General features: G+C 41.4%; 1 protein-coding gene across 5 annotated transcripts; it reads right to left on the bottom strand.

Annotated features, from left to right (window-relative positions):
• Positions 1–1066: 1066 nt before the first annotated feature.
• On the bottom strand, positions 1067–24327 carry LOC124151504 (protein transport protein Sec23A-like). Of its 5 annotated transcripts, none has more exons than XM_046524014.2 (21): positions 24186–24327; positions 21698–21925; positions 20674–20731; positions 20308–20394; positions 19706–19783; positions 17427–17585; positions 16537–16625; positions 15465–15609; positions 15123–15281; positions 14310–14425; positions 13603–13726; positions 12677–12847; positions 11267–11373; positions 9560–9713; positions 8653–8804; positions 7894–7981; positions 7406–7492; positions 6369–6524; positions 5656–5721; positions 4896–4907; positions 1067–1920 (listed from the first exon to the last, which is right to left on the bottom strand). In XM_046524014.2, exons 2-21 carry the CDS (start codon positions 21916–21918, stop codon positions 1831–1833), a joined length of 2319 nt encoding a protein of 772 aa, XP_046379970.1. In that variant the 5' UTR covers positions 21919–21925; positions 24186–24327; the 3' UTR covers positions 1067–1830. The 5 variants fall into 5 exon arrangements, with proteins under 5 accessions (XP_046379970.1, XP_046379969.1, XP_046379972.1 ...); XM_046524013.2 differs by lacking the exon at positions 4896–4907 and adding an exon at positions 4197–4220; XM_046524016.2 differs by lacking the exon at positions 4896–4907.
• Between the last annotated feature and the right edge of the window lie 2 nt (positions 24328–24329).

Here is a 24329-nt window from a genome sequence, read left to right as displayed (position 1 = left end):
GCATGTAGGGTCCGACAGAGAGGTATCGTATCAGAGTTCAAGATCTGCTCTTTATGAGATTTGTAATCCTCTTTGCCGCTATGAACAAGATGTCATTACTGATAAGCTCAAGGATGCTGACGTGGGAGTTCTAGTATTTCTGGTCAGGTTTTCGCAACTAGAGGTCTCCCGTCAGCGATGCATGAGAAGAATTGTGGCAGAGGCAGTTTATTTTAATCATGGGAGCAATTTGTACAGTGTAAATAGAAATCAAATAAATTAAGACTAATGACTTGTCTTGTTTTTCTGACAGCATGTATGTGCAGAATCCTTTGATGAAAGGATATTGATGTAATTTGAGTTAGGAGAAAAATGCCTGGTTGAAAAAAAAAGGACTGGTTAGCTCGGGGTCAGTACACTGTGTCTGAATGGGGTATTCATGTTAAACTGCGGCATGGTATCTCAGTGGGCTAGCACTATAACATCGGAATTAGTCCAGACTAGTACAAGCAGACACACACACATCACAATAGAAGTGCAATAATCTTGAACGCACTCAGTCCTAGCATCCTCCATGTGAATCAGTCAGTTAACATTCAGTCCTCCATGTGAATCAGTCAGTTAACATTCAGTCCTCCATGTGAATCAGCCAGTTAACATTCAGTCCTCCATGTGAATCAGTCAGTTAACATTCAGTCCTCCATGTGAATCAGCCAGTTAACATTCAGTCCTCCATGTGAATCAGCCAGTTAACATTCAGTCCTCCATGTGAATCAGTCGGTTAACATTCAGTCCTCCATGTGAATCAGTCAGTTAACATTCAGTCCTCCATGTGAATCAGCCAGTTAACATTCAGTCCTACCACCCTCCATGTGAATCGGTTAATAGATGCGATAGCTGAAGGCTATTGGGCATTCAGACTTTGGCGGGAGGATTCTATTCTTTACTAGAGATAATTGCTAGTTTAAAGGAGTGCATAAATTGCACAAGTGCAACAACATTTACAAACTGCATAGAGGAACCCATTCATAACACTGTGACAATTGTTTTGAATCCATCTCTTGTCAACCATGACAAACACAGTGGCCTCTGCAGATTGTTGTATTTATTTTCAAGAGAAGAAAAACCATTTAACAAATAGATATAAATAAGACAAAACATGCAGTTCAAGTTTGATATCTGTCAATCATTTCTATTTTTACAATTGATAAAACTGTCACAGAACCAGTCATCATTTTTCCTGCATGTACTACCAATATGAACATGATAAAATTACATAGTATTTATTATATATACATTATTGTCTGCAGCCATGAATATCTAATATGCACCACGTGACTATCAACATTATCTTGCGTCTGACAAAGCTATCTGGAATTAGAACATACCTATTTGATAATGTTAAGCCTTACCAATTCACAAGTTATTTAACAAGAATAAGATTCCTTAGAAAGCAAGACAAGGTGTGACAGTTGTTTCTTTGGCAAATCCAAAGACGACCGTAAACAGAGAACCACGTTGGCACTCTACACTCTCCAGGATAGTTATTGACTAAGGAACATCCATATTGTGCAGAAAACATGTATCACTGGTAGCGAAATCATATGTATTGTCTTTGCTTTGGCATTACATCATGTCAAGCATCATCTAGTTGCTAATCCACACATTTGAGAGTCCGTTTTCTCGACATGTCGGACAGAAGCCATACACAGAAACACACGACAAATCTTTCAGGATCCTGGCGTTGGGGAGTCCTGATTTGCGTCGGGGTGTGGCGTTGTACAGCGGCAAGCATTGTGTCTACATCAAGCCAGATGGAATCGGTCGGTACTAGATGAGGGTTGGTACTAATCAAGATGAGGAGGAGACGGCCAACTTCTTTAGATGATCCATGAATACTTGCAGACTGACGTCGTCCGTCAGTACAGGAGAACCGCCATCCTAGAACAAACAGTCATCCATTGTTATGAAGTTCAATAATACATTCAATAACTTAACAATTGGATTCATGTTTTGCTAAACCACGATTAGAAGAACATTTTGGTCTTGAATTGTAAGAGAAAACATAAGTCTGAATTAATAAAAAAGCAGGTGAATGTTTTATGCAGAAGTTTTTGTTTTTTGTTTGTTTGTTGTTTAACGCCGCACTCAGCAGTATTCCAGCTATGTGACGGCAGTCTGTAAAAAATCGAGTCTGGACCAGACAATCCAGTGATTGACCTCATGAGCATCGATCCAAGCAATTGGTATACGATGACATGCATCAACCAAGTCAGTGAGCCTGACCACCCGATCCCGTTAGTTGCCTCTTACGACGATCATAGTCGCCACTTACGGCAAGAATGGGTTGCTGAAAACCTATTCTACTCCGGATCTTCACGGGTATTATGCAGAAGTAATATGCAAGTATAGATAAAGAAATAATCCAGTATGAACAAATACCTATCATAGATTACACAAAGTTCACGAAGAACTATAGTGAAAATCTTATATCATATACTTGGTTGAAATATATCAATCCTATACTCTTAAGTTATTCAACACAACACAATGTCCAGAATCCAGCACTGATAAAGTCATCCTCTTTGCTGTTGAATCTGTTCCTGATAAGAATCATCTTCCTGAGGCAAGGGAGTTAACTGACTAAAAGTCCAGTTTCCACACTTGGAATTATGGAGTTATTGTTTGGCTGCACTAACGTGTCTATGCATAGTCCAATCAATATCCAGTAACAAAATCGACACCTGGTTCGTAAACAACCTGGATTTCAATGAGTTTGGTTGACTGCAGGATTTGCAAACGATGTGTACCGTCAACCGGGCGTCAACAGACATTTTCTACATATTTTCACGTTTTTAATTAAGGTGATTACAGGACTTGATGCACTTAGCGTAGTAACACCCGTTTTATTAGAATATAGATCTTGATTAGTGATCAGATCGTCTTGACTGAGCGCAGCATTTTTCTTTGATATGAGAGGTGGAATCTGATTGGTCAATAGGAAGGGCATAGAAGGGACATAACTCGTAATAGCCACTGGTGGCTTTAAAATCAGGCCAGGAATTCTAGCCTAGTTCGGCAAGGGTGGAAACTGGACTTTCGCAGTCAGTCAACTTTCTTGCCTCCGGACGATGAACAAGAATACTTCAGTATTGGCTAATGCAGTACAAAGATGACGAGGATGACATCACACACAGACAACGGAAGGAAGGGATAAGACATGGGATCGTACAAGCAAGACAAGGGGACACAGGTCATGACAATCAGTGTTTACACAAAACCGTAATCACATGCAGATGATGAAACAGGATTAATTAAAAGAATTATTCTTGGTAGTTTCCAAAACATGCGTTGAAGCCACCGTATCCCATCTGCATGTGACTACCTCTGTGTACAACCTCCATCTCTATCACCATCTTCCTAACCCAAAACCAGAAGCAGAACTTCTTTGAGTAATGATGCTAAAACTGTGCCTCTGATATATCCAAGATTGCCTTTCAAAGAAACTCTCATGCATGCAAGTATAGAAGTGATTGTACTTTTGGAGATAATAATACGCTTGTTCAAGCAATTCTTCAGCCTGCAGCTCGTAAAATGTCCGGCTTACAAACACTCCAGAACTGACTCAATGTTTCAAGGGTTAAAACAAAACATTTCAGTTTTGTAGTCTACACAGGCCAATTCAATTTCTTGTTTTTGTATTGATGAGCCCACTCGAAACAGTAAAAGAGAAATCACGGTAATATTATTTACTTGTTGGATGCTTTAAAACTGCAGTATGAAATATTCTAGTCACTGAGCCTGACTCCTCGATTCAGTATAGTCACCACTTATTAAAAGCTATAGGAACTAGGTGAAAGTATTCTTATCTCCGTAATAATGAGAAATGAACTAATATTAAGTATGAAAAACAAATACGGTGTCTGACTAAAATTTTGCTTTTGACAAGTTTGTATTGTATTGGTGTTGAGATTTTTAAAGAAATTAACATTATCAACACAAGAATATAAGGTTAGAAAGTACACAAGAAGCTAAACTGGCCTGGTGTAATATCTGTTGAATAATTATAGTTATAGTTGAGTGTAATATGAGTAGAGAAGGCAACATTGTTTATTCTGCACAGTTTTAAAAGAATCATTCCACAAAGCCTCCTCCCATGACTGACAGAACTAAGTAACCATGGGTCCGCCCCCCCAAGACGTGACGGAGCATACTACCTCTGGGCCCCCCGTTGTGATGACCTAGACAGCAGAGTGAAGGTGAAGGTCAAACTCATCGTTGCTACAAATCTAGGGCTATGCAACTCATGCGACAAAAGCTCATGCTAATGGCCTACGTCATTCACTTAGGACGATCAACATGCTGGATATCATTGTTCCATAACAGATATATACAAAGACTTCTTAACAGCTGGAAATAATGCTATCTAAAATAATCTTCAGGTCTACAAGTGATGCTTGGTGCAAAATGTCTTCAAAACTAACCAACATGGTGTCTTCAAAATAGTAAATGTTATTGTAATGCCTTAATATTTATGCAAGCAGATCACGGCATAAGCATTCACAATTCAGGTTAAGATTAAGAACTCACACAGCAATCATGTAAACTTTAACAAATATTTTACCAAAAAAGATTGGCCTTAGAAGTTAGATATTAAAAAAAAATGTGTTAACTTAAACAAGTATTTTCATTTCTGATACAAATATGATGAAGTACAATAAAAATTCTTTTTAAGTGAATATTTCAGAATATGAAAGTGAATTTGTCTATTTCAGGCCAATCTTCTTTAGATGGCGCCACTGCACACAATTACTGTTACATGCCAATTTCAACAACCATGTTAGTTTCAGACTGCAATACACATGACAAGTGGTATATATGACAACCAAGACATAAATCTGACAGCGTTTACACACCCCTGTTGATGGCTGAAAGTAGATGCACGATGCCCAGTTTATTTGGTGTAAACAAATATATATATCCATTGTTTGAACTATTTAAGTGTTTTCCCAAAAAAGATTTCTTAACCAACAAGAACATGAAAATTTATTTATGATTCCCACGGTTTATCATTTCAAAATGATTGTCACTGTCTAATTTCATAATGACATGATAAAATCTGAAACATAAGTTGTTTCCAAAACAACAAAATTAATTATGTAAATACCATATTCAACGTAATAAGCGCCCAGGGCGCTCTCAAAATTAGAAATAGGGGGCTCTTATTAGAATATTATTTTGGTGAAAAAAACAGAGTTGAAAGATAAATTTCATGGTTTATGCTGACAGCCTGAAGTGTTTATGTACGACAGATATATTTTTCAAGAATTTAATTGCCCACAATTAAGGGTGCATATAACACACAAGTGGGTATTATACGCGAATAAATAAGTCTTGTGCACATTGATCAATCGGAAGGGGTGCTAATTGGGATTGTTCACCAGCCAATATATTAGCAAATGTCGCCGTGGGCGCATATTAGAGCGGGGCGATTATTACGTCGAATACGGTACTTTTTTTCAGTCAAATACTATGCTCTTATGGGTCCTATACTACTGGATGCAAACAGAAACTTCATTCATTAATACTACACACATCTTTGAAAAGTATTAAGGGAAACAATTCTGTTTCATGCTGGCGTTCAAATTTCGAGAGGTAAATGCTAGCAAGCCGTACCTGTCCCCATCCGTATGCGTTGTTGTGTGTCTGAGACGGGTTCACCTTGGACAGCAAGAACCGAGCCTGAAATAAACAACGAATAGCTCATCTTACTTGCAATCTTATAAAAAACCAGTGATGTTGAGATAAGATCAACAAACAATATGGCATAATGTCTAAATTTTTGTTTTGGTTGTTTTATGCCAGTCAGAAATATAAGTACAGCGGCATTTGCATCATTGGGAAGAAACTATTTCTTTAAATCCATCAGTAGGCAGTTTCAGATACTAATATCAGCATATATGTAGGTTACAAAATGCCAAAGTATGTGTGACAATAGATTTTTGGCTAAAAAAAATGGAAATTAATTTGAGAGCAAATTCTAAGTCAGTACTGCAGATTTGTAAGTAAAGAAATACATTCTCATACCATACATCTGAAAATGTTTTCCTTCCATACTTGTTTGTTTGTTTGTTGTTTAACGCCACACTCAGCAATATTCCAGCTCTATGACAGTGGCCTATAAATAATCAAGTCTGGACCAGACAATCCAGTGATTGACATCATGACCATCGATCTACGTAATTGGGATATGGGTATATGCATCAACCAAGTCAGCGAGTCTGACCACCTGATCCTGTTAGTCGCCTCTTACGACAAGCATGGGTTGCTGAAGACCTTCCTTTTAAGAAGGGTCGTTCCCCATCACAGAGGAGTGACCTATAACTGACCTGTGATCCCTCGGACTCGGTGACGATGTATCGGGGCATGGGGAACCTCGTCTGTAGAATCTCCTGGGCGTCGTCCACTGGCGCCTGCATCAGCTGCTTGAAGTTCTCATACTCCGGTAGGTCGTGGTAACCCTGCTTCTTCCACTGGTCAATTGTCTGATCAAGACAGAGAGGTGTCAACGATACTTGGTCCAATATTTCTCCAGTCACTGATTCTATAGCTACACAACTAATCTCTCGCCATGATACTCAAAGGGGAGTAACTCACATCTCCATGAGGGGAATACTCACCTACATGGTGTTCAACAGGGAATACATCCCCTCTCCATGGTATTCAAAGGGGAATAACTCCCCTTATACATGATATTCAAAGGGGAATAACTCCCCTTATACATGATATTCAAAGGGGAATAACTCCCCTTATACATGATATTCAAAGGGGAATAACTCCCCTATAATGATATTTAAAGGGGAATAACTCCCCGTATACACGATATTCAAAGGGGAATAACTCAACTGGTACATGATATTCAAAGGGGAATAACTCACATTATACATGATTTTCAAAGGAGAATAACTCCCCTTACACATGATATTCAAAGGGGAATAACTCCCCTATAATGATATTCAAAGTGAAAAACTCCCCATATACATGATATTCAAAGGGGAATAACTCCCATTATACATGATATTCAAAGGGAAATAACTCCCCTATAATGATATTCAAAGCGAAAGACTCCCCATATACATGATATTCAAAGGGGAATAACTCCCCTTATACGTGATACTCAAAGGGGAATAACTCCCATTATACATGATATTCAAAGGGAAAAAACTCCCCTTATACATGATACTCAAAGGGGAATAACTCCCATTATACATGATATTCAAAGGGAAAAAACTCCCCTTATACATGATATTCAAAGGGGAATAACTCCCATTATACATGATATTCAAAGGGGAATAACTCCCATTATACATGATATTCAAAGGGGAATAACCCCCTTATACATGATACTCAAAGGGGAATAACTCACCTCTCCATGGTATATAACTATCTGAAAGAAGGTGTCCATCAGGAGTATCCTGTCTGGCTGTATACTGCTGGTGTCGAGAAGCACAGGCTGAAACAAACACATACTTCCTATTACATTCCTACTACATTCCTATTACATTCCTGTGACGCACGCTAGTCAATACATTTTCAAATCCAAAGAGATCACAATGATTGAAATCAAAACTCAAGATCCAGGACCTAATTTTCAAAATTATTTTTGATCCAAACATGAAACTGGAAACAGATACAAATATAAACAGCCAGATAAATTCTGTTGTTTACCAATGAGTTAGTCCTAAATTAAGTTTAACCACAGATATTTCATTGAAAACAACTTTTCTCCAAGGTTACTTCCTTGTTTTACTCATAAATCAAGACATTTTTTTATAAAAAGAAAACAAGTTACTTTTTAAATAAACATAATGAGTTTTAAGATTTTAAATGAGTTATATTGTAAGTGCCGTGTACCTCTGGAGGTCCTGTGAAGGAGTAGGCGTAGAGTATTGGCTGTATCATGATGAGCGACTGCGTCAAGTCTTCTACATTCAACATGTGTCTGGAAAATAGCAGTCAGCATGAACAAATCACTTACTACTTCAATAAGCTCATGTGTGGAAATAGATATATATTACAGCCCTGACAGAAACATCTGACAACACAGTTTGTATTATATTACTTATATCATAATTATAATCATATATACCTTCAAGCATCATCATCAAATCAACATGGCGCTTTTTGTTATATTCATTCATTGTACTTATATAATAAGCAATGTATATTTTGATTTTGTTTGTTTGCTGTTTAACGCCGCACTCAGCAATATTACAGCTATATGACGGCGGCCTATAAATAATCAAGTGTTGACCAGACAATCCAGTGGTCGATATTGTGAGTGAGTGAGTGAGTGAGTATGGTTTTATGCCGCTTTTAGCAATATTCCAGCAATATCACGGCGGGGGACACCAGAAATGGGCTTCACTAATTGTACCCATATCGGGAATCGAACTCGGGTCTTCGGCGTGATGAGCGAACGCTTTAACCACTAGGCTACCCGACCGCCCTGTCAATATTGTGAGCAACAATCCATGCCATCACTGTACAAGGACACCACGTTACAGATCTATTTGGTTGCCTTGTACGACCAAACAGCATAGGTTGCAGGGGCCTACTCCCACCCATCCTCATCATCATAATCACCATCACCACCATCATCATCATCTGTACCTGTAGTATGAGGTCTCATCCGGACTGTTGTTAAAGACCTGGAGGAACTGTGATCGTCTAAGGTGGAACATAAACTGAGGGTAGAGTGAGAAGTTTTCCGAGAACCGGAACGAGTTCGGGTCTTCTTTGTGATAATCTCCAAACTTTTGACACTGGAATGCAACAATAAAACCTTATACATCTCATACATACCCAATAACAAACCCTAGTTCAGAATCCTAAACCTTGGAACTAAATGAAACTGTCCCTCATCACTGAGATCTGTGTGTACATCTCACATAAACAAGATTATTTATCTTTAGAATAGGTTATGTTTAGAGCAGGATGTACAAACTATCTTAATGTCAGTAAACATGATAAATTAGACTTAACATAACATCACTCAAGACAGCAAAATCATTTAGCCAGAGCTAGGGGTTGCCCTAGCCTCTTAAAACTGGGTGTCATTATGACTCCTTAGGTGTAATACAGGGAGTCATATGTCTTTCAAAGGGGCTCATTTTAACAAATAGATGTTAGATTTCATAATGACCAAAATACAACCGCCCCGATACGCAACTATTGAAAATTCATTCTGATTGGCTGCAACCGAGAGCTTGCCAGAAGGGCTGTTCTGTTTTTAGACTTTAGGATTTCCAACATTAGGCAAAGCTGACATTGGTCGTATTTTATTGTCCAGGGATATGTCTGTTTCAAGTTTTAATGTTCCGACCGTATAGTGCAATTAATTGATTGACAGTCTGAATGATCTGCATCATGACTGACGCATTGGAGAAATAATATTTTGTATTTTCTCTTTAGATTGCGTCAAATACGCAGGTTTTCTGTGTCAGGGCAAACCCTGGCCAGAGCTCATGCTTTCCTGACTGAGGTTTTTCACTAATATTTGACCTGATGACCAACTTACTAATCTAATGAGCATCCTATCCAGCCATCGTAACACATCCGGGCCGTCATCTGTCTCGGCTCTGTACACGGCTATTCTCCCCATCAGTACTGCTGCAGCCTCCTGGTCGAACCCTGCTGCTATGTGTTGGATGTTGGTGCTGGCATCGGCCCAGCTGGAACAAACACACATGGTCAGATGCTACATTCTGTCACCCCACAGATCGAACACACACGGCACGGTCAGATGCTACATTCTGTCACACCACAGATGGAACACACACAGCACGGTCAGATGCTACATTCTGTCACACCACAGATCGAACACACACAGCACGGTCAGATGCTACATTCTGTCACACCACAGATCGAACACACACAGCACGGTCAGATGCTACATTCTGTCACACCACAGATCGAACACACACAGCACGGTCAGATGCTACATTCTGTCACACCACAGATGGAACACACACAGCACGGTCAGATGCTACATTCTGTCACACCACAGATGGAACACACACAGCACGGTCAGATGCTACATTCTGTCACACCACAGATGGAACACACACAGCACGGTCAGATGCTACATTCTGTCACACCACAGATGGAACACACACTCACACACTCACCCTGTCAGATGTTACATTCTGTATATATTGGGTTCCTGAATGTTAAAGTGGGTGAATGTTGGTTAATGTGGCTGTCAGCAATATTTCAGCTAGAACACAACCTGTCACAATTGGTTGGTTTGTTTGTTGTTTAATGCCGCACTCAGCAATATTCCAGCTATATGAGGGCAGTCTGTAAATAATCAAGTCTCGACCAGACAATCCAGTGATTGACATCATGAGCATCGATCCACGCAATTGGGATAGATGACATGCATCAACAAAGTCAGCGAGCCTGACCACCCCATCCTGTTAGTCGCCTTTTACGGCAAGCATGGGTTGCTGAAGACCTATTCTACCCCGTAATCTTCACGGGTCACCTGCTACAAGTGGACCAGGCAAACCAGTGGGTGAAATCATGAGTATGTCCCATGCCATCAGCCATGATGACACCGAATAACAAAGATGAGGTGAAGTGAAATGGGGTTTAACTCCTCATCCAAGATTATTGCACCTATATTATAAAATAGCGACCAGCATGCACGAGTGTGTGTGTGGCTGCTTGTTCTAGTCTGGACTGATGCCGATTTATAGTGCTAGCCCCCTCAGATACCATGCCGCAGTTTAACATGAATACCCCACTTCAAACACAGTATACTGACTCCGAGCCGACCAGTCCTTGCTTTAGCTCCTTAATGCCGAGCGCCACACAGACACAGTATACTGACTCTGAGCCGACCAGTCCTTGCTTTAGCTCCTTAAGGCCGAGTGCCACTCAGACACAGTATACTGACTCTGAGCCGACCAGTCCTTGCTTTAGCTCCTTAAGGCCGAGTGCCAGGCAGGGTAACAACAAGTACCATCTTTTAACATCTTTTGGTATGACGCGGCTCGGGATCAAAACCCGGACCTTCCACTCTCTTGGCGGACACTCGAACACAGAGGTCCCACTGAGTGGTGACTGATCATAACACCTGATCAATGAAAGTCAACTTTTACAACAAGTCCGAGGCTTCATGGGACATTTTTCCATGGAACCAACACCGGATGACACATTGACATTGTTCCAACAATGGGAAGTTCTGTAAACTGAGAAGAGGTTTGAGAGAAGGTCTTACTTCCTAGCTGTTGTGGTAACACGGATCCGTCTCTGGCCACTTGAGTGCTGATACTGTGTGATGAACTGTATGTACCCTCGTCCCCCTTGTGGGATAGGTGCATTGTGCTGGAATCAAACACGCGATTCATCAACGGTATGTACTCTCGTCCATAATGGCATAGCAGCACACTGCGCGACCAGGTGCAATATCTTTTCTAACCCGAACATGTGTAACAGAACAAAATTAGTTGATTTTTCTCTTAATCCATTTTCAGTACCAAAAATATTATCTCATATGACATATATATTAATGTCTTCTTGTGATAACAGTCCACACAATGCACATGTGTCCTTTCTTAAGCACTGGAAGTACTTCAACAGTATTAGATCACCGCAATAATTATTCAAGTTCTGAGTGGTAGACATTCCTGGTTTATTTTTATCCATGTAATACAGGATCATGATGATGAATACAGCTGAGCAGACCATGATGAACACAGCTAGCAGACCATGATGAATACAGCTGCGTAGACCATGATGAACACAGCTGCATAGACCATGATGAACACAGCTGCGTAGACAGTGATGAACACAGCTGACCATGATGAACACAGCTGACTAGATCATGATGAACACAGCTGAATAGACCATGATGAACACAGCTGAGTAGATCATGATGAACACAGCTGAGTAGACCATGATGAACACAGCTGAGCAGACCATGATGAACACAGCTGAGTAGACCATGATGAACACAGCTGAGTAGACCATGATGAACACAGCTGAGCAGACCATGATGAACACAGCAGAGTAGACCATGATGAACACAGCTGATTAGACCAGGATGGACACAGCTGAATAAACCATGATGAACACAGCTGATCAGACCAGGATGAACACAGCTGAGTAGACCATGATGAACACAGCTGATTAGACCAGGATGAACACAGCTGAGTAGACCATGATGAACACAGCTGAGTAGACCAGGATGAACACAGCTGAGTAGACCATGATGAACACAGCTGAGCAGACCAGGATGAACACAGCTGGATAGACCATGATGAACACAGCTGAGAAGACCATGGTGAACACAGCTGAGCAGACCGTGATGAACACAGCTGAGCAGACCATGATGAACACAGCTGAATAGACCATGATGAACTCAGCTGACTAGACCATGATGAACACAGCTGACTAGACCATGATGAACACAGCTGAGTAGACCATGATAAACCCAGCTGCATAGACCATGATGAACACAGCTTACTAGACCATGATGAACACAGCTGACTAGATCATGATGAACACAGCTGATTAGACCACGATGAACACAGCTGCTTAGACCATGATGAACACAGCTGAATAGACCATGATGAACACAGCTGAATAGACCATGATGAACACAGCTGAGCAGACAATCATAGCTTACCTGATTGACCACTTCAAAGAACATGCTGAGGGTACTGTTTGGGTATATCCCACACATCTTCCACTGACACGTCCCCCCAAGGCCAATCTCTGTGTCCGACACAGACGGCCCCTTCACCCCAAGAGACACACACGGACCAATAGCACCCGACACCTTCAACTCTCGAGACGTCTGAAATCAACATGTACAAATATTCATACCACATGGAAAAACTTGAATTGTGATGTGATAAGTGAAGTTTATTCAAATGTTATTTTACACAACCCTCAGTAAATATTCAAGTTTTATCAGGGCAGCCTGTAAATAATTAAGTCTAGCCCCGCTGGAGGCTGAGGCATAACAACAATTCAATAATGGGGAACTTCTGTACTCCAGAGCAGGGAGAGATTTTACAACACGGTTGTAGCAAGCAGAGCTTTCTCTTTTTCATACGCTGCATCCAATTGAAAAAAATTAAATGTACACAGAGAAGTGGTGAAATTTTGACTAGCCAGACTTTCCGTTTCAACAAGCCCTTTGCAAATTTAACTGACCAAGGGCCAGTTAAATCAATCCCTGCAGAGTTCAACCCAGATGTCTATGTTTGTTTGTTTGATTGATTGTTGTTTAACGCCACACTCAGCAATATTCCAGCTTTATGATGGCAGTCTGTAAATAATCGAGTCTGGACCAGACAATCCAGTGATTGACAAAATGAGCATCGATCCACGTAATTAGGATCGATGACATGCATCAACCAAGTCAGCGAGCCTGACCACCTGATCCCGTTAGTCGCCTCCTACGACAATCACAGTCGCCTTTTACAGCAAGCATGGGTTGCTGAAGACCTATTCTACCCTGCCAGGAAAGTTACTGAGACAGACTTTCCTTGGCTTCCACACCAGGCTTCAACAACACATTCTCCCAGAGTAGGTGCAGTGACCCACCTTTACTTCCACGGTTGCACCAAAGGCCATCTTGAACTCCCCCTTCATGTCCTTGGCAAACACCCTCTGGAAGGTCTGCTTGAACAGGGACGTGTTGAACGAGTCGCCCATCACCATGTGGCCACTGAAATGTTTCACAAAACATGAATAACTCAAATTCAAACAAGGAAGCACTAATTTTTTCGACACAGTTTGTGGAAAAACTTGCCATTGTGATCCACATGTAGCATAATCAATTTACAGTTGTATGTCAGCATTGTCATTAAACATTTTCCTAAACATGTACAACCTAGTTTGTTTATTTCGGAGAATATATGACCCAAATTCTCCCCCTGATGTTTTGTTAATGAGTTTCACAAGTAGTCTGCAAAAGCAACAAGTTTATCCTGCGTTAACAATCAATGGAAACTTCATGTTTGTTTGTTGTTTAACGCCGCACTCAGCATCATTCCAGCTATATGACAGCGGTCTGTAAATAATCAAGTCTGGACCAGACAATCCAGTGATTGACATCGCGATCCACTCAATTGGGATCGATGACATGTATCAACCAAGTCAGCAAGTTTGACCACCCGATCCCATTAGTCACCTTTTACGGCAAGTATGGGTTGCTAAAGACCTATTCTACCTCGGAGTCTTCACTGGTCTAAAACTTCATGAAAAAAGTTTTATTTAAACATTCCTTCATCGGGATATCTGGTCCTTACCCGGTGTATTTAGGACAGAACTTCATCTCGTGCAGTCCAGTCTGATCTAGGGCACAGGAAAACAGGTCTATCACATGGCCGTTGGTTGCGGCCCGATTGGAGAGGCCTTCGTAGTGCTGTAAGTAGGAGGGTATATACCTGATATATCGGACAGCCACGGTTGACACAGACGACTCAGTGTGTTATATAGGGTCACTCTGCATCCCATGGCAACAGTATTTATTGTTAGAATGTGTTGCCATCTTTCTAAAGGGAAAACATTGGTAGGAAATGACTGCAGAATTTGCAAAGGATGTGTATCGTCAACTTACAGGACAGATAATCTTTTCATGTTTTTAATCAAGGTTCTCAAGTTATTCGATGCATTTGATGAGGTAAGACCCATTTTCTTACAATATATATCTTGATAATTGATCAGATCGTTTTGACTGGGCGCCGCCATTTTGTTTGAAGCAAATGCAAGTGATATGAGTGATGGAATCTGATTGGTCAGTAGGACGGACATAGAAGGGACACAACTCATAATACCAGCCACTGGTGGCGCTATGATTGAGCAAAGAATTTTAAGCCTAGTTTGGCAAGGGTAGAAACAAGACTTTCAGAATCAGTTAACTCCCTTGCCTTGGGAAGATGGCTTATCCCCAGTATTTAGTACTAGAAACTATATCTTTTCTGTTCCAATCACAATACCTTACATTCTTTGATAGGCTCAGAACTTCAGAAAGGCTCAGAAATGATTCGTCCGATCTATATTTCTGTGCCAAGATTTAACATAAAGGTTGAAAGATGTGTGATGTTGACATAAAATCTCACCTTCATGGCTTTCTTCATATACTTGCAGTTGTCCTTCTCTATGTCATGGTGGGACCTGATGGGGTGCTTCAGCTCGTCCCCCACTACCATCCCCGGCCCCTGGGTACACGCCCCGCCCACAAACAACATCACACGTGCTCCAGTGTTGGGGAATGTGCACTGCAAGTACAATGGTGGAATATTCAGTCTTCATATTCTTGATAGACAACAAACCGCACATATACCCAGAATGGACCAAAAGCTATCTCATTTTTTTAATCTGTATTTTTTTTCTTTAATTCTTACCAGGAATTTTACAGTAGAACCTTGTACAAAGTGTAAAGTGTTAACCTAGTTTCTCACCTCCAGAAGCCCCACAGCGATGGACAGGGCTGCACCAGTTGAGCGGAGCGGTCGCTTGCCCTGGCTGACTGGCCACGGGTCACGCTGTAGTTCTCCCAACAGGTCAGTGAGACTCATGTCACACTTGTGCACCGGCTGTAGAAACCTGGACAAGACACTCTCGTGTTATGAAATCCGTTACCGAAACATACTCAATTAGGGTAGGTCAGAACATCTGTTATTAGCTACAGAAAGGGAAATTTATCATCCAAAACTGGCTCCCACAGGAGATATCGCTTTGATAAGATGAAGCGATATCTACACTGTAGATATCGCTGCAATGAAATTGCATCACAATGCTTTGCAGACCATTGTGACATCACTGGTTACCATGACGTCACAATCAAATGACATCACTAATGGCTCTGCTACTGAAGCTGTTTGCAGTACTTTTTACACTGAAGACACTGCTACTTACTGTCTACAAACTGAAAAAAGTTGGAAGCATGATGTTGGATGATAAATAAAATCTCACCCTCGGCAAGCCTCAGAATTTTACCACTTTTATCAACGTGTTGATACATTTGATATCAAAAGACACTCGGGTGAGATTCTCTATTTATCAAAGGACATTTATCATGCAGATGGGATGAAAGGTAAACAATATTGTGTTGTCTACTTAATTCAAGAAAAAATAGTGCCATCTGCACTATACCTGAATCGTGATCTTTCTCATGACAATATGTGTTATTGTCTGACAGTTTGAGATTCTCATGTATATTGCTCAGGCAGAACAACTTAAGAGTGAGTAAAATGCCATTGCCCAAGTCAGCATCATTCCAGCTATAATTTGACGCCTGTAAACATTCAAATCTGGGCAAAGTAAAATAGTGGTTGACAGTATGAACAACACACCACATTGGGGGGTCAGACGACACAATCAGCCAGGCGGACATTGTTACCACCTGATACCCATTAGTCATCTCTTACAACAATCCCGGAGTACTGGGAACCCTGCCTGTCCCTGAATCCCCACACGGGACAACTGTATAACCCACAGTACGTGATGAATGTGTCTCCATCTATACTGCACCTGTTCATAGGCAGCTGATACTGCTGGTTGGGACCCTGGGGGCCCCTCTGCTGAGACTGAGCAGTGCCACGCCCAATGCCAAGCATTTCCTGAAACATAATGTCAAGTAAATCAAGTTTCTGAAAGGCATTGAGAAGTGATTCATGTAAGGAGGAGAATTTATGGATGTCAACTTCTTTATTGTGAGGAGTGAGTGAGTAGATGAGTATGGTTTTACGCCGCTTTTAGCAATATTCCAGCAATATCACGGCGGGGGACACCAGAAATGGGCTTCACACATTGTACCCATGACAGGAATCGAACCCGGGTCTTCGGTGTGACGAGCGAACGCTTTAACAACTAGGCTACCCGACCGCCCCTTTTATTGTGAGGAACACAACGTTTCGGAGTATATACTTACTCCTTCATCAGGTGAATGGATGCTATGAGACAGAGAGCATATATATGTACATGTAAGAACAACAAAACTACTAAGATAACAAAAGGTTGAAACCTAACAAGGGAAGCCAACAGGTAATTGGCACGGATTGCCCATTGCTATTCCCATTCTTTTACCTATCAGTGCTAATTCCACTTGCCCATTGTCAATTGCCAATTAGTGATAATATAGTCCTGGCTTCCAGTTGTCCATAACTATCAGCGGCAATTATCTGTTGGCTCCCCTTGTTAAGTTTCCACCTTTTCTTATCTTATTACTTTTGATACAACTTTGATACAACCTTAATACAATTTGATTCAACATGTTCAAACACTTCCTTTGATGCTTCAAGGTCACCTGTTAACCATTCAGATCACCTGACAGTTGACATTAGTGACACACAAAACAATATGACTTCATTTGGGGGATTATGGGGCCTCTTGGCCATTCCAACAAGAAGCAATCGTCTCACCTGTATCTGTTTAGCAGTGAGGTCCTTGTTTCCTCTGAACACATAGCTCTTGGACACCCCCTCACTGCCGAGCTCATGAACCTGCACCATCTTGCCGAATGTGATGAGTCCGATGAGGGCGTTGGGGGGTAGCAAGCTGAGAGACATCTGCAGGGACTCCTGGGAAAGACATGATATTGCAACATCAACACCATACACACATGGTACATGTGGTGGTTGTGGGTACATGTGGTGGGTGTGGGTACAGGTGTTGGGTGTGGGTACAGGTGTTGTGCTGTGTACATGTGGTGGGTGTGGGTACAGGTGTTGGGTGTGGGTACAGGTGTTGTCCTGTGTACATGTGGTGGGTGTGGGTACAGGTGTTGTGCTGTGTACATGTGGTGGGTGTGGGTACATGTGGTGGGTGTGGGTACAGGTGTTGGGTGTGGGTACAGGTGTTGGGCTGTGTACATGTGGTGGGTGTGGGTACAGGTGTTTGGCTGTGTACATGTGGTGGGTGTGGGTACAGGTGTTGGGCTGTGTACATGTGGTGGGTGTGGGTACATGTGGTGGTCATGGGTACAGGTGTTTGTACATGTGGTGGTCATGGGTACAGGTGTTTGTACATGTGGTTGGTGTGGGTACATGTGGTTGGTGTGGGTACATGTGGTTGGTGTGGGTACAGGTGTTGGGCGTGGGTACATGTGTTGGGCTGTGTACATGTGGTGGGTGTGGGTACAGGTGTTGGGTGTGGGTACAGGTGTTGGGCTGTGTACATGTGGTTGGTGTGGGTACAGGTGTTGGGCGTGGGTACATGTGTTGGGCTGTGTACATGTGGTGGGTGTGGGTACAGGTGTTGGGCGTGGGTACATGTGTTGGGCTGTGTACATGTGGTGGGTGTGGGTACAGGTGTTGGGCTGTGTACATGTGATTGGTGTGGGTACATGTGGTGGGTGTGGGTACATGTGGTGGTCATGGGTACAGGTGTTTGTACATGTGGTGGGTGTGGGTACAGGTGTTGGTACAGGTGTTGGGCGTGGGTACAGGTGTGGTGGGTGTGGGTACATGTGGTGGTTGTGGGTACAGGTGGTGCTTGTGGGTACAGGTGTTGGGCGTTGGTACAGGTGTGGTGGGTGTGGGTACATGTGGTGGTTGTGGGTACAGGTGGTGGTTGTGGGTACAGGTGTTGGGTGTGGGTACAGGTGTTGGGCGTGGGTACAGGTGTTGGTACATGTGGTTGGTGTGGGTACAGGTGTTGGGCGTGGGTACATGTGTTGGTACATGTGGTGGGTGAGGGTACATGTGGTGGTTGTGGGTACAGGTGTTTGTACATGTGGTGGGTGTGGGTACAGGTGTTGGGTGTGGGTACAGGTGTTGGGCGTGGGTACAGGTGGGTGTGTGTGGGTACATGTGGTGGTTGTGGGTACAGGTGTTGGTACAGGTGTTGGGCGTGGGTACAGGTGTTGGGCGTGGGTACAGGTGTTGGGCGTGGGTACAGGTGTTGGGCGTGGGTACAGGTGTGGGTACATGTGGTGGTTGTGGGTACAGGTGGTGGGTGAACTGAATGATTGTTGGTAGGATGGAAAGTGTGGTGAGTTTGGGTATGGAGTGAGTGTGGTGTATATATTATATATATATTATTACCATGGTTACTAGAGGTATGTTTGATGATATGAGGAGTTATGATGTGATACATATCCTGATACTATGGTCGCAATATGATTTGTATCCTGTTCATATTCTTTCTTTCTGCAGGTGAATCACAACACTGAATCATTCGTTTCCAAATTTCAGAGACCGACGATAGAACATTGCAAGGATGGAAGTTAACACTAGTACGCCATTTGCGACCAGTTTTGTTTTAATGTCAAAGGCATCCTAGGTGGGTATTGCTATATGTTATCACTATTCGGACAGTCTTGGTTAATTTCCACAACTCGGGGTTAGAACTAAAAGCTTTCTAGCCCATGAGCACTTACCTTGAGGGCCTGGAGATCCTCCTCCTCCATGCAAGTGTCCAGCACTATCAGGTAGATGGGAGGGAGGGGTGAGTGTGTTGAGTGCGGTGAGCGAGGTGAGCACTTACCTTGAGGGCCTTGAGATCCTCCTCCTCCATGCAAGTCTCCAGCACTATCAGGTAGATGGAAGGGAGGGGTGAGTGTGGTGAGTGTTGTGAGCGAGTAGAGTACTTACCTTGAGGGCCTGGAGATCCTCCTCCTCCATGCAAGTGTCCAGCACTATCAGGTAGATGGGAGGGAGGGGTGAGTGTGTTGAGTGCGGTGAGCGAGGTGAGCACTTACCTTTAGGGCCTGGAGATCCTCCTCCTCCATGCAAGTGTCCAGCACTATCAGGTAGATGGGAGGGTGGCATGTTGCACGCTGGAACAATCAACACTCTTACTATGAAAGTGTCAAAGTGGTCTTATCATTGACAGCCCTAACATCAACACATGATTCCTTTCTCTAACCGTTTTCTACCATTTTTATTCAAAAATTTTTTTTTACAAAAACACATGTGCAGTTTCTTTAAAAAATGTTAAACAGTTTTCAAGTTATGGCCCAGAAATGAACCCTAACCTCTTTAAGACTAAGCCAAAATTGTTTCCAAGGAAACATACAAAAGATACAATTTTGAAAATTTCGAAATATCAAAAAGAAAAAGGCACCAGGTGGGCAATGCATATGCAAGTGTTCTTGAAAAACATTAACAGTTTTCAAGTTATGGCTGGGAATAGGAGTGGAACGCCAAGAGGAACCCAGCCAAAAACAGTACGTCTCCCCACCCTTTGGGGGGAAGGGAGATGGGTAAAGAAGAGACATTATGATGCCTGCAAAAAATATATAAAAACACCAATATGTTTGAAGCTATTGCCATATAATAACTACATGGCTAAGGTACTTACATTGATGGTGTATTCTATAGTGGAGAACTGGGGGATGATCTCAGCAGGCTGGTGGGCCTCCGAGATGGCTGCATACTGCTGGGGAAACTGTACAACAAACAATACGTTACCATCACGACCAGACGTGTTTATAATGCTTGGAGTTGAAGGATACATGCAACTGTGTTACTTTTAATGCTGCGCTCAGCAATATTCCAGCTATATGACGACAGCCTGCATCAGTTTCCACAACAACTTTTTACTTCAAAGTCAAAACATTTCAGCATAGCAACTGATTTGAAAAGTTCTGAGGATTACTAGAAGTATTTAAGTAGGTGCCAAACCAATTTTAACCTTGTTACCAAGGTAAATCAACATTATTCTTACCGGATTCCTCTGGTAACAGAAATTGCAGGACCATACTTTAGCTCTGTAGTCAATTTGGCTGAAAGAGAAACAGAATATCATCATGAACAGGTTAAAATCAATATTATTACCATGGTTACTAGCATAGGGTTTGACGATATGATAAATTATGAATGATACATATCCTGATACTATGGCCGCAATATGATTTGTAACCTGATACAGTAACTCCTTTCATATTCTTTCTTTCTGCAGAAGAATCACAACCCTGAATCATTCGTTTTCAAATTTCAGAGACTGACGATGGAATATTGCAAGGATGGATATTAACACTAGTCCGCCATTCAGGACCAGTGTTGTTTTAATGTCAAAGGCATCCTAGGTGGGTATGGCTATATCTTATCACTATTTGGCCTAGTAGACAGTCTTGGTTAATTTCCACAACTCGGGGTTAGAACTAAAAGCTTTCTAGCCCGATTAAGAAAAATGCCTTGTAATGTTAAAACAATGGGGAAATTTGTCCTAGCCCACAGGAATTTGTACTAGCCGTGGACTAGCAGGCAATTGTTAAGTCCTTACGCTGCCTCAGAAACATGCAAGCTAACAAACACTGTGAACCGGGAAATACCAGCTTGTTGAATAGTTTCTGTTGTTATGAACATATTTTTACTATATATATTTATAACTTGAAATGTAATGTATCGTATGTATCGCGATAAAGGAGCTTGTAAATAGATGTGTTGTACCATGGGTCTCGTATCTTATGTACCTATTGCAATATGTATCAGGGCACAAATAGCTTCGCTGCAATAACTCAAAACTGTACTCAGCTTCACACAATAATCCAGACTTCAGATAGCCATGTTGGCACAGGTATCGAAGACATGGTAGGTAATGGTGAATTGTTACAGCCCTAATGCATAACAAGACATACAAATAACAATAACAACAACTTATATATGATATAGGTTTAAATGATCAGATGCACACTCTAAACGTATACACACCAATGTACATGCTGATGTAAACGATGATCCACACTTACCAGTAAGGGTTCAAGATTGCCCTGCATGTTGGCCGAGTACACAACACAGGGTCATACTGGATGGGGGGGAGGTCTGGTCTCTCTTTTACCGGCGTGAACAAACACCCCAGGGGTACAACCATTCGGGTCGCCTCGAGTCGACTGGACGGCCACACGTTCCAGCTGAACCGCACCCCGTCACGGTCTTCATTTTGCTGAATGAATTCTTGATAGGTAGCCATGGCCTGGCTGTAATTTTCATAAACGAGGAAGAGTTAAAGTTATATCAGAATACTATTTTTGCAGGTTCAGTACATTTTGATCATATACATGATATATATCCTTCCAAAGGTTATTAACATAATGATGATCTATGATGACAAATTAATGTGGCTGTAATATAAAAAATGCCAATCCCAGCATGGCAAACTGTGATCTAAGAGCATCAGCACGATCAGTCGGTGGTCTAGCTATGACCTTATCAACATGTGGTCTCACTTTGACCATGAACACACAGTTCGGTGACAGATTCTGAACAAAATACTGTATTTGGCGTAATAACCGCCCAGGACGCTCTCAAAATTAGAAATAGGGGCCTCTTATCATGCTTATTAGAATGTAATTTTGGTGAAAGAGTTGAAAGATTGTACATTTCGTGGTTTATGCTGACAGCCTGAAATTATACAAAAGAAATGTCTGTGCGTATGATACACGACAGATATATTTTTCCAGAATACAATTGCCCGTCATTAAGGGTGCATATAACACACAAGTGTGTATTATACACGAATAAATATTAAATGTCTTCTGTACATTGATCAATCGGAAGGGTGCTAATTGGGATTGTTCACTAGCCAATATATGAGCAAATATCGCTGCGGGTGCTTATTACGTCGAATACGGTAATAAATCTAATAAACATAATTTGGACAATCATTGACAGTTGGCAGGCAGCTGTATTCCTATCAGGCTTCCATACTAAGTCAGGTCTTCTTCGATGACAGTTAAGTGTGGGATCCAAAAAACTCTTAACCCCTTGACTTTCGTGCATAATTTCAAACACTGCATATTTGCTTTTGTTTTGAATCATGTGTGCCATTTCATAACAATAATTATAGTAAAAATTAGTGTTGATGTGCATGTCATCATGGTTACTGAAAAATCAACTACAATAATTCTACCTGTACCATTGTCTATACCATGCATCAATATACAAAATGAGAACAATGCAGACATCCATAAAGAAGATATAACTGATACGATATCCATGAGATTGCCAAGGGTAACATAGTTTCAAACAATGAGCGTTGACGGTGATCAAATTCAGACAAAATAGTAACATGATAAAAAAAAACATAGTTTCATGATCTGTTTAATTATTAGCATTTATTACACCTTGAATCATACAGAAACATTCTTTGAACATGTTGAAGTATTTGGTATCTTGTCACTGGTGGGAATAACTACTTCAGTGTTCATAAGTCAGGAGGGTCCTGGAGCTTATTGAGGTATTGTGACATATCTTAAGCTATGCACCCTCTAAATCATAACCTTTCAACATGATAAATTTCTGCAAATGATTTTCATACTTATTATAATAACACAAAAGTGGCATAGGCATTTTAAGGTAAGACACATAATGGACATGATATCATGGATGATTTCATATTATCACACCCTCTATCACAATATTTATGTTTGATATAAACTGAAATTTCCTATTATTCAAGATAACACATATATGCTTTGATAATCAGGGATTATTGATAATCAGGAAGATGATCGAGGTCATGTCAATGAATGTCGATTTCCTGACATATCGACAATATTGAGCAATGAGCATAGCTGACAAATGACACGCTTCAGCTAATGTTATGTGCCTGCGATAACCATGATAACAGCGCCATGTAAGATTGATCTTCAGATAACACAAATAGATGAATAATTTGTCAGACCAAAATCAGATGACCCCAAAATAGAGATAACAACACCAACAGATTATGTTAAAAACTGTTTTCATGATAATAGTACGTTTGCAACCATACCTACCTTACCATCCCCAAATGAACATATCTGGAATCTTGTGAATCCTTTAAAATCATTTTGATGATTTGAAATTCAAAATGAAAATATAATCCTCTGAAGTGTCACACAAGAGACCGGCACACAAATCAGATATAAATGTGGTGATATGTCACAGAAGTGTCATTATTCCATGAGGTTTGTGTCGCAAACTGAATATATTCGTCTCAGGAAGCAGTCTTAAATATTATCATAATAACAGCTCAGGTATTAACACCATGTCCACGTTTGCACAGACAGCATGGAATGCTATACTTAGACACCAACAACCAATATGTTGCTGTTGGCATTTGACAGCAGACAAAAATCACACATCGGCATTATCATGATAATCAGTGGCTTCGATTTTCCATTGACATCATTTCGCAATACAAGTATACACACCGACAAGTGTATTCCTATTGCTTAGGGGAAGTGATTATCTTACCTTACAGACAATTACCGGCGACGTGGAAACCGCAGATTTTCACAGATGACGATATTTTGGACACGACGTAGATTGTTACATATCACTCCTATGGCGAATGCCACGTAGCCCACAATGCTTTTTGACGTCATTGGGGATTCCCTT

Source organism: Haliotis rufescens, unplaced genomic scaffold (genome assembly GCF_023055435.1).
Source record: "Haliotis rufescens isolate VD_foot unplaced genomic scaffold, xgHalRufe1.0.p SCAF_3, whole genome shotgun sequence".
NCBI classification, from domain to species: Eukaryota; Metazoa; Mollusca; class Gastropoda; order Lepetellida; family Haliotidae; genus Haliotis; species Haliotis rufescens.
This window is presented reverse-complemented; position numbering and strand designations above follow the sequence as displayed.

Bases quoted from the DNA above. Each gene is read 5' to 3' on its own strand.
- LOC124151504 (XM_046524013.2), bottom strand. From the start codon at position 21,918: ATGGCTACCTATCAAGAATTCATTCAGCAAAATGAAGACCGTGACGGG. The intron at 17,586-19,705 runs GTAAGTGCTCAC...TGTCTTTCCCAG, and splicing joins AGGATCTCCAGGCCCTAAAG to GAGTCCCTGCAGATGTCTCT. The intron at 11,374-12,676 runs GTAAGCTATGAT...GTTTGATTCCAG, and splicing joins TCTTTGAAGTGGTCAATCAG to CACAATGCACCTATCCCACA.